The following is a 14,223-nucleotide window of genomic DNA, read 5'->3' on the forward strand; positions in this document are numbered from 1 at the left end:
TCATAATGTGTTATATGTATATGTGTGTGTATGTATGTGTATGTGTGTGTGTGTGTATATGTATGTATGTGTGTGTGTATATGTATGTATGTGTATGTATGTATATATATGTATATGTATATATATATAAATCTATTGTTAGACAGGGTCTATAGGGTATTAATATGATACCCACCTTACGTCAGTTTGGGTGGCAAAGATAGGCTATAAAAGGATATTCTATATCACGGCATAATTGTCATATCAATATCAGAGACACTCTAGCACCAACACATTCATGCGGTACAGGTGGGTTGGTATATATCTACATGAAGGGTAGGGTATATAAGAGATATATGCAATACACTTCGGGTATTCTCTTTCTACGTGTTATAATTACCGTACGTTTTGTATGCATATGCTTTGGTACATAGGTTACTGAGCCCAGATAGGTCAACTCAGTTATTGATAAGGTCAATATATTTAATCCGGTACTTCATTATACCACATATAGCTGACAACAACCTAATCGGCTAAAATACATTGTTTATTTTAAATATCATATCTGTCATGAATGTTTATGCAGATAGTATACAGATACATATATACCTATTTCAATTCGGATAAGAAAGTTTGTTAAAAGTTGTTCAGATGCTGTTCACTTTAGATAAGTACACAAACATATAGGCTATTCGGCCTACGGTCACTGTTATACCATCAATTATTCCCGTTATTATTAATGTTAACATCACTGTTTATGTTGCAAATAGGAATCACTTGTCGCTATCAGTAGCACTATGTTATGATCACTGTCACGTTTGCTGTCACAGTCTACAAAATATGCATTTCCTTTACAAAAAGTGCCGGGGGAAGTACCCTCCCTCGCGCATGTGTCCCCTTTTTCGGTCCCCAGATTCGAGGGACCGATACCAAGACCCAGGGTGGGATGTCTCCAACACAGGAGACTGGTCCATCTTTAAGATGGAGTCAGATGACCCACCCTCTGGGCGCAAAGGCTACTCTCGGGGGCTCCCGAGATACGCCCTTGTTTTTTGTTCATACCTTTTCACATTTTCTTCCTTTTTATTATTATTTTCCCGTTCCCGTTTTAGCCCGCTTGTCGCTTTCCCTGTTTTGTCTACCTTTCCCTACCCTCTCCCCTACCCCCCCCTCTCTAGGACGTATGGATCCCACCCAGAACATCTTGCCAACGGGATGGACATGGACACAACCGAAGGAAACCTCAGACATGATATCACAAGTAAGCATACAGTTTACTACACATATAATTTCTTGCACCGTAAAGCATGGCGTTAACATTAATCTCTCACAATGTGAAGGGCTTTAATAGCCCAATCAAAAGAAAGCTTGCCTTTACGGATTACAAGAGAAAACAAGCGGATGTGTTATTCCTACAGGAAACACACTTTAGTAATAGTAACTCCCCTAAATTCCTAGATAAGGGCTTCTCCCAATTTTACACAGCATCAGCATCAGTCAAAAAACGAGGAGTAGCCATCTTATTTAGTAACTCAATCCCATTCGTGCTACAGACAACCAAAAAAGACGTAGAGGGTCAGTATATCATTTTAACAGGAACCATACATGAACAGCCCATCACATTGGCGTCCCTCTACGCCCCATGTACACAGGATGCGTCCTTCTTTGACAAATTCTTCCGCTTATTGGCCTCGGTAGCTAAGGGATATATTATATTAGCAGGAGATTTCAATATCACACTGCAATCTTCACTAGACAGATCAGGTGGAAGTGATTCCGATAACAAGAAAGCTCAAAACTCCCTACATAGTGCCCTAAAAGATACTCAACTAGTAGATATATGGAGGGAGCTCCACCCTACGACAAGGGACTACACTTTCTATTCCCACCCACATACCTCATACAGCAGAATCGATTATCTCTTTGTTTCGTGCCACTTGGTTCCTAAGGTCACTCAAACAATGATCCATGATATTTCATGGTCTGACCATGCACCAATTGAGCTCAGGTGCAACAATATTCAGACCAATAGACCAGGCGCAAACTGGAAACTTAATGAATCTATTCTTAAAATACCCGAAACCTGCGAAACGATAGGTCAAGAAATAACTCAATTCTTTGAGATAAACACAGGCTCTGTGGAATCCCATATGACTTTATGGGAGGCTCATAAAGCAACGCTAAGGGGCATAATAATTAATCTCACTGCTAAAAGAAAACGAGTGAGGGATTCCAAAATTCGGACGCTCCAATCCAAATTGCATTCCCTCTCAGCGAGTCATAAGATCAATCCCGATCCACTTACGACACAGGAACTTAAAGATACAAAAATTGAATTAAATATGTTATTGACTTCCCGGGCGGATAACTCCCTATGTTGGTCTAAAAGGAAGTTTTATGAAAAAGCTAACAGGCCGGATACGATGCTGGCGCGCGCACTGAAGGATAGGCAATCTAAGTTTAATATCCAAGCTATACGCTTAAAATCGGGTGTACTTACGGCCAATCCTAAAAAAATAGTAGAAGAATTCGGTTCTTTTTATGGTTCCCTATACGACGGTAAGAAGGTGGCACACAATAACAACACGAGCAGCGCACTGAGAGATTTCTTAGCCAGCTCAAAACTGGAGAGATTGACAGAGCTAGACAGAGAAGCTATGGGCGCTGACTTCACATTGGAAGAAGTGTCGCAGGCCATCAAGGAGCTTAAGCCATCAAAGGCACCAGGCCCTGATGGCTTTTCGGGGCTTTACTATAAGAAATTTTCCGAATCACTTGCTCCAAGGCTGCTCCAAATGTTTAATGCTATCTTAGCAGGAGCCCCTATTCCTGGGGACATGCTGCGGGCGTCTATATCACTTATACATAAACCTGGCAAGGATCCGCTAAATTGTAAAAGCTATAGGCCAATATCTCTAATTAATACCGATATCAAAATATATGCGAAATTATTGGCCAACAGATTAAGTCATATCCTACCCAGACTAATACACCCAGATCAGGTCGGTTTTGTTAAGGGGAGGCAGGCAGCGGATAACACCCGACGATTTATTGATCTGTTGGAATTGGCTAACAAAAATAACACACAAAGCATGTTATTAAGTCTGGATGCAGAAAAAGCTTTTGATAGGATAGACTGGCCATACTTAAAAGAGACGCTCGCGGCATTTGGCTTCGGAAATCGGGTGAGTAGAGCGATTATGTCACTATACTCAGGCCCAACCGCCAGGGTCATACATCAGGGCTTCCCCTCGGTCCCATTTCAAATCCAGAGTGGCACAAGACAGGGATGCCCTTTATCTCCCCTCCTGTTCGCCCTATGTATTGAACCCCTCGCGGCACGAATTCGAGATAGCCCGGATATCTCAGGGTTAAACGTTTACTCCCAATCACATAAAGCGGCCCTGTATGCTGATGATATCCTATTAATCATCTCCAAACCCCTTACGTCATTACCTAACCTGTTTGACCTACTAGATAAATTCTCCAAGGTCTCAGGTTTCAAGATTAACCAATCCAAATCTGAAGCTCTGAATATCAACCTCCCTAGACATACAGAGAAATTACTGAAACTAAATTTCAATTTTAACTGGCAAAAGAACTCGATAAAATATCTGGGGACCTATATCACCAAAGATGCAAAAAGCATCTATAAAGCAAATTATCCCAAACTGATCTGGACTCTAAAACAAGACCTAATCAGATGGTCTTCCAAGAAGATTTCTTGGATTGGAAGGATTCACAGCGTTAAGATGAATCTACTTCCCCGTATCCTATACCTCTTCCAGACACTACCTGTGCCACTCAAACTGAAGGACATACTCTCACTTCAGTCTGGAATATCTAATTTTATCTGGGGAGGTAAAAAACCGAGAGTAAATAAATTATCTATGAAGAGACCTATCTTAGCGGGTGGCCTAGCGGTACCCTGCTTGTTGTCATATTTTAAAGCGGCTCAATTAAGCCAGGTCATACAATGGCATTCCGACCCCAAATTAAAAAGATGGGTAGAGCTCGAACATGCGGCTTGCTCCCCTTTAGAGCTTAACAATTTGATTTGGCTACCTAAAACATCAAGGAAAAACACTATTCTACCGCTTACCTCAATGACTAACTCCTTATCTGTTTGGGAAGCATCAAAATTAAAAAACTCACTTACTTCAGCAAATTCCCTGATGTCACCCATTTGGAATAATCCTAGCTTTGCACCGGGTCTTATTGGTCATAATCACTCAATTTGGAAACAAAAAAGCTATACTATACTCAAAGATCTGGAGGGTCATGATCTAAAATTTAAATCTTTTGACCATCTCAGACTAGAAAAAGACATTCCCCACGCTGAATTCCATAAATACCTCCAGCTCAGATCATTTTATAATAAATTTGCCCCATACCCCCCTTTAACGAATTTTGAAAAGCTCTGTCGGGCAGAAACCAACACTAAGGGACTCATATCTACGATATACAGAGAGGTAGTCGAGCCTGCAATCTCAAAGCACCAATCACCTACATTTCGTACCCAATGGGAAAAAGACCTAGGGGAGACCTTGGACGACGAAGGGTGGAATGCTATATTCCTAGGAGCCGCAAAAAGTTCTATATGCACCACACTGAAGGAGAACGCATATAAAGTTCTTATGAGATGGTACCTCACCCCACTCAAATTATCTAAGTTTGTACCAGGGTCCTCCCCATTGTGCCCTAAACAGTGTGGAGGAACAGCTGACCTGTTACATATGCTGTGGTCTTGCCCGCTGATATACCCACTATGGGAAAAGATCAGAAATTGGATTCAGAGAATATTTGATCTCACTATTCCCCCAGACCCGTGGCTGTTTCTCATGAACAGACCCCTAAAGGGCCTATCAAAATCACACAATAAACTAATTGCACATTTTGCTCTAGCTACGCGGTGCGAGATCGCAGCACTATGGAAACGCCCCGATATTCCAATTATCCCAAAGATTCGGAATCGTATTTGGTTTATCTGCCAGATGGAAAAGTTAACGAGCTTAGTTAATGACACTGGCAACAATTATCTAAAAGTTTGGGCCCCCTGGCTTGCCCAAACAGACATCCCTGGGGTAGAGCGTAACACAATTTGGCTATAATAGTAATAAATGCGTTCTCCTTTGGGGACATAAGAACCTACCCCACACCTAGAACCTCATACTCCTTACGCCCAATCACTTATTCTACCGAAAGGCCTCACTAGTTGATACATAGTCCTCACGCTGTCCAGGTGTTCCCCGGAGGCAGATGTATTCTTTTTTTTTTTTTTTTATTATTATTATTTACCCCAGTACCTTACACATGACGATTCCCACTCACGTGGTTAAGTAGGGCTCGAAAAACTACGTGAGTTTATTATGCTTTTGTTATTGTATATGATATGCTAAATATGCACCTGATGTCTTTTTTTTTATGTATATCATGCATTTATGTATAATAAAATACAAGTTATAAAAAAAAAAAAAACATTTTAAAATTCAAATTCAGGACACACGATCCTTTATATTCTGCTGGAAAATGGCAAAACTGAGCAATGAAATCCCCTACAATTAATAAGGCCCAATATTTAGACTTTAACACAATTATATCTCTTGGATGATATAGCACATTTAGGGTGTCAAATGATATATTGACTGGGCAATCACTTGGGCAATCTATAAAGAGGTTGGTCAGTGGTACAGCAGGAAAAAGATGGGATGCTAATCAATAGTATCAGCACCAGCACATAACACCCAATCAGATGTACTTTCTGTATCGATAATACCAATAATCGCAGGTGTCCCAATTTCCCTTCTTTGAAAGATGGTAACCCTACGTGTCCAAAAATATTGCCCGCTTTCCATAAGATTAATTTGTATTCAGATATAGTATAAAGGGCGTAGGTCACCTCTGCCGTGAGTCAACCAAAAAGAACTAGGACCTGTGCGGGCCTTACGTCAAATCCTGTATACTAGGTAACTACAACAGCACCTGTTCCACTGATCCTATCATCGGAAATGACGGTGTTGCATTAAGTAATTGGAAGCCCGTTTGATTAGCATGTCATTAGCTGCCAGCTCTGATCTATGAATATCATTGAATCTGATTCTTTGGCGTCTGATTTTTGTGCAGAAGCTGAAAACATCGACGGCAAACAAGTCAGTGTAAAATCTATGTACACATATTTATGCATGAATCTCTGTTCCTCATTACATGCCTCGCTGCTACTGTCCCAAAGCTAAAACAACATATCGGATCAGTAGGCTTAGAGTTAGACATTAATACTGTTCCCACAGATAAAAATAAAGTGAAAAATGCATACTGTAGTGATATTCTGTTTTAAACAGATCTTACATAAGAGAATCTCAAGGCAGTGGTATACATTTAAGAGGGTGCAATTTGGACGCAAATAATGTAACTGCAATAATGAAATCCCTCAGCCATGTAATAACAATCTTTGTGAAACCCCAATTGAACGTGTTAGAGAAGCGTGTCAATGGCAGAGCGACATTATTCTATTTCAACGTCAGTAACTGTGACTGTATTTCTAACACAACTACTGAAGAATAAAGGGCCATGTAACCTACAAAGGAATGTAATTGTTGATTTCAGCCAATATGTATAACTTCTGCTATCTTTTGGAGATATTATGCAACTATATGGTGTTATGTTTAGCACTAGAATGAATTACTAGTATTGCTATTAGAAAGGTAAATGATATTGCAAATAAGCATCTATCACAAAACAAGCTATTCACCACCCTATATTGCTACTTTTCTATCTTGTTGTTGCCAGGCAGAGAAGGAGCAGGAGAGACAGAGAGAAAGAACTTTGCAAGATTTTCTTGGCTATACTGGAAAGTTTTATCCTAATAGGTCTCTGTCGATCGCCATTTTTGCAAACATTCTTGGTGAAAAGCAATAACTTTAGAAAAGTAATAATTATGGGCGCTCTTTAAAAACCATAAAAAGGATAATGGATTTACCAAGGTTTAGTGCATAAGGGCTTAACAGAGCGTGGATAGAAAAGACATTTAACCCCATCAATTCCAGGGGAATTGCAACTCATTGCTTTGCTATGCCTTACGGCCTGGTCAAAGTGGCTGAACAATATTTAATCAGAACAAGGTAAGACAGTGAATGGCCTTAATATTGAATGGATACTTACTGTACGCACAGCCATACACCTCAACTCTCAACCCGATTCTCCCACTGGGATTCCACTCCAGAGGAACAAAGCGCAGGTATCTGGCTTTAATAGAGTGCTGGAATTTATGCTGTACCGCACTGTCTGAATTGGTGTTTCCTGCGAACGTCTGCAGAGAAAGAGGAAACAAAAATAACGTTAGAACAGGCGACCCATGGTATTTGCATTAAAAATGGCTTATTAGCATATAATCATTTTGGTAAAAGTCACATTCACTAAAGGGTTTTTGCTCAAGTACCCTATACATTGGGACAAAATAATGCATGCAAATGTTACATTGCAAGCTCCGTTTATCTTGTGCATAGCCATAGCAGATGTAATAACAATCCCTGATCAGCAATTTGTTGCTTTTAATTGACCTTATGGCAAGATCGTGTGTGTTAAGGGAAAAATCGATTTTATAATGAGCTTGTTATGCTTTGCCAGGCCTTCGGTCTCAGGGGCGGTTATTGAAACCCGAATAGACACTGTACTTGCTGTAGCAGGCATGTGGGAGAAGGTGGCACAATGGCACCTATCCCAGGTTAAGGAGCATTCTTTCAGGATAAGGTAAGAGGATTCCTCTGCAATTGTACTGCACAGTTTTACAATACATTTTGTCAATCTTTTGGCATCAGAATGGTATGTAGCAACCTTGGTGTAATGCTAAAATTTGGATCTAGTGAGTTCTGGTCCCTAAGGGGTTAACTCTTGTAAGCCCCGGTATGTAACCATTTCCATGTAACATATTTTATGTATCAGTTTAAAGGTTAGGTGCATGGTCACTCCTTGCTTCTGGAAGTTGCAAGAAGAGTCACCTTGTTGACCACCATTTAATCTTCTCAGTAACTGAGGAAGGGCAAAGGTTATAAAAGGCAGGGTTTATCCACTTTTCCCCCAGATCCCAGGAGGAACCAGAGGAGCGGGACCCCAGGCTCTCCACTCCTGTGAAGGGGAACCACTTTATTGTTTTTCAGAGGTTAGGGCGGGTTTGCCCAGCTTAGGGACCCATAGAGACCGGTACTTCAGCGTAATTCTGCCACAGCAGGGAAAGGGTTCCTTACCGCAGGGCTTAGGAAAGAGACCTGGGTGGGACTGCTGGGAATTACTGGAAGTAAGTGTCCCGTTCTGTCCCAGGCAGCAGCAAAAGGCTTTCAGAGGAAGATGAGCTACTGTACGATAAACCTCATGGTGAAGGAAACTGGAGTTCAGGGGTCTGAAGCATGCTGAAAATCAGTCCAGTTGTTCATTATGAAGTTATATGTTAATAAAGTTCAGAAAAGTTCCTGATGCCCTCTATATTTTTATTCACTCATCATCAACAGCCTGCATTGATTTCCAGCACCCTGAGAGCAATGTAACGCTGAGAACCCACTCACCCATAAGTAATAATGCTTAAAGAGATAGTGAGACACTTTGGTGTAACCCTTTTCCTTACTGGGGGTAGGGGGTGGGGGTGATTTAAGGTGTTACACAGGTACAAGTGGTTTCCCATAGATAACTGTAACTACCCATCCATGTGCAGTGACAACATAATACTTCTAACTTTAACTGTTTGCCTTTAGTGTGAGCATACTCTGATAGAAAATATAGAACCACGCATCTATACATGTATCACTGTCTAGTGCGTGGAATATTTATATTATCTAAAATAAATAACGCTAAAAAATATATTGAAAAGAATGTGTTATTTAGAGGCCCCAAATTTTTTTTTGTGGAAAGGAGAAGCGTTGGGGATAAATGATTGGTTTTTAAAGTGTTATACCTGCATCAAAACTTAGAAGACAGTTTTTTTAGAAAAATAAAGCAAAGTAATAGAAGAACCTAATAGAACACATTAAAATATTGTTTTAAGCCCTCAGTACTCCCCAAATGACTAACTTAAGCAGAAGATACTAAAGGGGTCAAAATTAACAAACATCACATCAGCATATGGGTATATTTGTTATCTCATGCTCTCCTTAGTTACTATTTAATGGCAAAGATGCACACACACTTGGTATGCCACACCTGAATACATATATACTACTACTTCCAATCACACAAGATTTTTATGAAGATGATCACTAATCAACTACAATAGACCCTGTACTTCACCCAGCCTACAGGGCATGTGTGATTTAGCGGTGGATTCAGCACAATGTACCACATCAAAATCATACAAGAAGTGATTTCCTGAATTAATACATATGATCTACCACTCATAGGATTCGTAGATTCCAAAAAAGCATTTGATTATGTCTACACCTCAGTGGTTTTAAAGACATTATGAAGACAAAGCTTTGAAGAAGCGTACATTGATATTACTGTATAAGGAAATTTATGAGAATGAGAATGCCACATCAACCATTAGATTACATGAAGACGCCGGCAGATAAGGATCAGCAAAGGAGTGCAACAGGGAGACACCATGTTCCCTAAAATTTTCACAGCGATGCTTTAAAAATTGTTCAAGGCTTTGAATTAGGAAAAAATATTCATCAAAATCAATGGTGAATACTTGAGCCCCCTACGATATGCCAATGAGATGTTTTTTATTTTTACCAGACATCCACCAAAAAAAATCAGAGAACTCACCGAAGAAAGTAAGAAGGTGGCCTCCATAAGAATATCATCAAGTCCAAAGTGTTGTTCAACAAATGTGTCATCTCTACAAAGATTGAAATAAATGGAATAGAAGTAGCAGAAGACTATGTCCAACCTTGACCCAGAAGTATCAATAGATAGGATCCTTTCAAATGAAATCAATAGGAGAATGAAGATAGGATGTAGCACATTTAGAAGAAACAAGACAATCTTACAAGGGAATCTTCCACTGGGCATCAAGTGTGTTTTGACCCGTGTATCCTGCCCGTGCTTACATATGGATGTGAAACTCAGAACCTAAATTCAAAGACAATTCAGGAGCTTCAGACAATTCAATGTATGGAGAGATGTATTCTGAACATTACCCGAAGATACCGGGAAAAGAATGAAAAGGTCTCAAACCAAACAAAAATCTGTGGCATTGGCACACGGGTCAAGAAACTAAAATGGCTATATGTTACCAGAAGAAATCCCGATCACTGGACATGGATGGTACTCAACTGGTATGTCCTTGGGATTGTTTGAGAAACATGGAGAAGTGACAGTTAAAACTGCACTACCTGGAAGATCATTGGGGAGACCTTAAACGAGCAGTGGATCAACAAGGGCTGAAGATGATGATATATATACTGTACTAATATCAGATATAGCACTTATGTTTATTACTGTAATAAAATGGCATTGGTAGTACTTATCGTTAGTTTACTATCACACCTGATGCCGTCTGATAAAAAGCCGCTCCACTGCTTCATATATTAAAACGTTATGGATGAATGCATTTTGTTAGTGAATAAAATAAACATACATATTCAATCTCCAGAGGTAATCATTAGAGCTATTAACTACCGAAGATTCCTATGTGATTCTCATTTGTGTGTCAGAAAAATTATCAGTCCTGTTACTATAATGACCTAATTATGACTGTAAGCTCTATAATTTATTATTGCACAAACGTCAGTCTGTATTGAGATGCAAAACATTTGTAATAGAGGAAATGTGCAGAAATAAGGAAAACACAAACCACATCAATTGTCCTGTTAATTATAGTCACCACACGGCCTGATTTCATTCTTTTGGTTTCTATCAATAACAACATTGGAAATGTATCAAAAGGTCAGTCCATTGTTTAAATGTGTTGTTGACCATCAAGCTGTAGAATTATTTATTCTGTTTCATACTGTAAATTCCTACCAGGTGCATTGGTTATCCATAAGGGAAAGAATACGTTTTTTTTGAGAATTGCATTAATTTTATTATACAGATTCTCTCTTGAAAGTTTATACATTTGCCATCCATGAGATTTTCTGATCAATGATCTCATTTTTACCCTGTGTTTATAAATTCTCCCACTTGTTCTACATCTGATATTTCTTTCTCATCCCACACACTTTAATTAGACTTGAGTTCTTCTGATGCCATCTTTACTGCAGATCGTTTTCAAGTATTACTAGTCGTCATACAAGACATCTACATTTCCACTTAATAACAAGGGTCTCCCTCTTCAAATAGGTTGTATAGTACTTATCAATTATGATAAGTACTTGTGACGAAATAGGCAGTCGGGCTTCCAGGAATCCTAGGAAGCTCGGCCGGCTGTCTATGTTGGAGTGGCACCTGTAGACAAAAGGGACCACGCGATTCAGTAGGTCCAGCAAGCAATCACCTTTTCTGATAGACAGGGCTGGATTAACCATTAAACAAAATAAGCACATACTTAGGGCATTAAGGGAAGGGGGGCACCACAGAAATTTTCCATTGCCGAATTTACCATGGACCATGTGGTGCAGAACTGCAAATGGTGCAGCTGAACCAGGTTCCACAAAAAGGGTCTCCCACAATAAATGAAAAAATGACATACATATATATACAATAATAAAAATAATAATAAAATTGTAATAATAGAGGCTAATGATATACATTAATCTTGGGAATACAACATAATTAGAAATAGAAAATTCTACAATTAGACAATTAGAAAAAGTAGGAGAAAACTTTTCAAATATAAAGTGGAAGTATACAAAAATAAACATTATTATACGGTTTACTGTGTTATTGTTTATATTTTGAATTAGATATTTATGGGGCACCAAAAATTTTTAAGTTCTTAGATCGTAATCCGACCCTGCTGATAGAGATCCAGAGCCCATGTACCACACCGCTGCAGTCGGGATGGAGTGGCAAGAGACCAGACAAGCTCATTTCGACCCTGTAACTGTGGGCACATGAAAGGCTGTCGGGGTATTAGTTTCTGGAGCCTCTCTCACTGTAGTTCATCCCAGTCTGATTTACCTGAAGGATATCATTGCAGGGGAAAAGCGGAGGGTGAAAATGGCAACTAGTGGCCCCTTCCACAACCCGGTAGCCTGTGTCTTCCTGGACTTGGGAGCGGGCAGAGGAATATGGGATGTGAGTATTTTGCTAGGACTGGAGAATGATTTACTTATTGGCAATAAATTGGGGAGGCTTGTTTGTGATTCTGACTGCCGTAGCAAGACCCAGGCTGCTGATAGCCGGCCGACTGAGGTTAGGCCTGAAACAGGGAAGCCTATACTCATCTCTCCCAGGACCTTGGAGTCCATGCTTAAGGATGTTACTCACGAGACCCATGGTGCAGGTGGCATCGATGCAGTGGTCTCCCGCAGAGAGGGAACCAAAACTCAGGGTGCAATCGGTGTCAGATCAGAGCCCCTGATCAAGTTCGGATCAGCAGGGCTTGGTGCCTTAAGCACCCCAGCAGTAAAAGCTTGTTGTAGCAATAGCTCCCCGTGCAGTTGGCACCAGAGCCATAGCCCCAATCCAAGGCAGATATGCAAGTCCGATTTACCCGGCAGCAGTACAGTCCCTGCCTGTGGTGATCCGGCAGGAGAGCGGTCCTCCAGAAGCGCAATGCCCCATGAGAGTAGAGGCAGGGAAAATCACTGCAGTGAATGCAGCAACTGGGGAGGAAGTAGCCACAAGTTCAGAGAGAGTGGATATGTGCTCTGGATGAGGGAGCAGGGTCTAGCCCAGTTGGGACTGAGATCTAAACTGATTCGGTACCGGAGGAGAAGTCAGTGCAGAGAAACCCACAATGGGGGTTCCCCAACCTATTTCCCTAGAAGCAGCTGGCAGCAGCAACGTCCCTTGCCCTGGACTGACAGATTCCACCGGGTATCATGATTTGTCCTCAATGGAGGATGGGCCCTGGGAAGCCAGTAAGAGCTCCCCAGCACCCCTACAAATTCTCCAGCTGTTGTGTGGCACCCCCTTTTTCCAAAGCCCCTTGACAGGGGCTTACTTTGGTTTTGGAGTGGATCAACTAAGGTATGTGCCCATACACATTCACACATACTGCGGGCCTGCCAGGAAGAGGGAGGTGATTCTTTCCAATTAAACAGGTGCCCGGGTACTTGCACACAGTGTAGCAAGGGATACCCTCCTTAGATGTATGCACTGACTTGTGGGACTTTAGGACACGTTGTTGCTAGCCCATCAGGACCAGCATCTGGATCCAGTCTTGGAAGGGTGGAGGTGTGACGAAATAGGCAGCCAGGCTTCCCGAAATCCTAGTAAGCTCGGCCGGCTGCCTATTCCCATCAGTTTAATGTCTTATGTTCACCGGCTTTATTTATTTATAAAATGTTTTACCAGGAAGTAATACATTGAGAGTTACCTCTCATTTTTAAGTATGTCCTGGGCACAGAGTTAATATGACAAATGGTACATGGTTACAAATACAGTTACATAAATGAACAGGGTATACATTATATACAATACATTGCATGCACAGTTAGAGAAGATGTATATTATAGGCTTATGTAACAGTTACAGACCAGATTAAAATGTGAGTTCTTCCCTTCTTTGTCTTTCCATGCTTCCTGAGCATCTATCTGGTGGCATTTCCATATTTGGGCATATCGCCCTATGTTTCTGGGATCCATGGCACCCTGATAATGACATTAGTATAACCGTGTGTAGTAGCTAGCACAATCAGCAGCACCCTGCCGTGAGAGACAATTCTTCCCCTATGGCATCTTTTGTGTCCTCCAGACTTTACGCTGGCTCCCGGAGAGTCAGAACAGTAGAACCACTGCCGCTGATCAGAGTTTGCCAGTATTCTGACTTGTTGCCAGAGATGCTGTCAGTACAGATGTTCGTGGCTACACCCTGTACTGTGACTTAGTTTCGATTGCTGAGCCTAACGTAGACTTTTGACTTTCTTATCCCATACGGACCCTGGAGGACATCGAGGGTAAGCTTGCTTTGGCAGCTCCTTTCACATAGTCAGCTATGAGTTTTCCCCGTTTCCCATGTGGACAATTATTCTTGTACCTGTTGTACTGAGTCTTACTGTAGCTCCGGCTAAATAAACTTCGGTTTATGAAACACTTACGTTCTGTCTTGTGATTTTACATTCCTTGGTAGTCCAAACAACCCTGATCGGTACAGTACTATACCAAATGCAAAAAAGCTACAGGGGGCATTAGTTGCAATCTTGACTGA

General features: G+C 40.9%; 1 protein-coding gene across 1 annotated transcript in view; it reads right to left on the reverse strand.

Annotated features, from left to right (window-relative positions):
• The window catches only part of CNTNAP5 (contactin associated protein family member 5), a 401,478-nt gene that overhangs the window by 205,799 nt on the left and 181,456 nt on the right, over positions 1–14,223 (reverse strand). Inside the window, exon 4 of the mRNA XM_075609766.1 lies at positions 7,138–7,285. Coding sequence (XP_075465881.1) covers positions 7,138–7,285 — 148 coding nt within the window. The remainder of the gene's footprint in view (positions 1–7,137; positions 7,286–14,223) is intronic.

The sequence above is a fragment of the Ascaphus truei genome, chromosome 7, assembly GCF_040206685.1.
Source record: "Ascaphus truei isolate aAscTru1 chromosome 7, aAscTru1.hap1, whole genome shotgun sequence".
Lineage (NCBI taxonomy): Eukaryota > Metazoa > Chordata > Amphibia > Anura > Ascaphidae > Ascaphus > Ascaphus truei.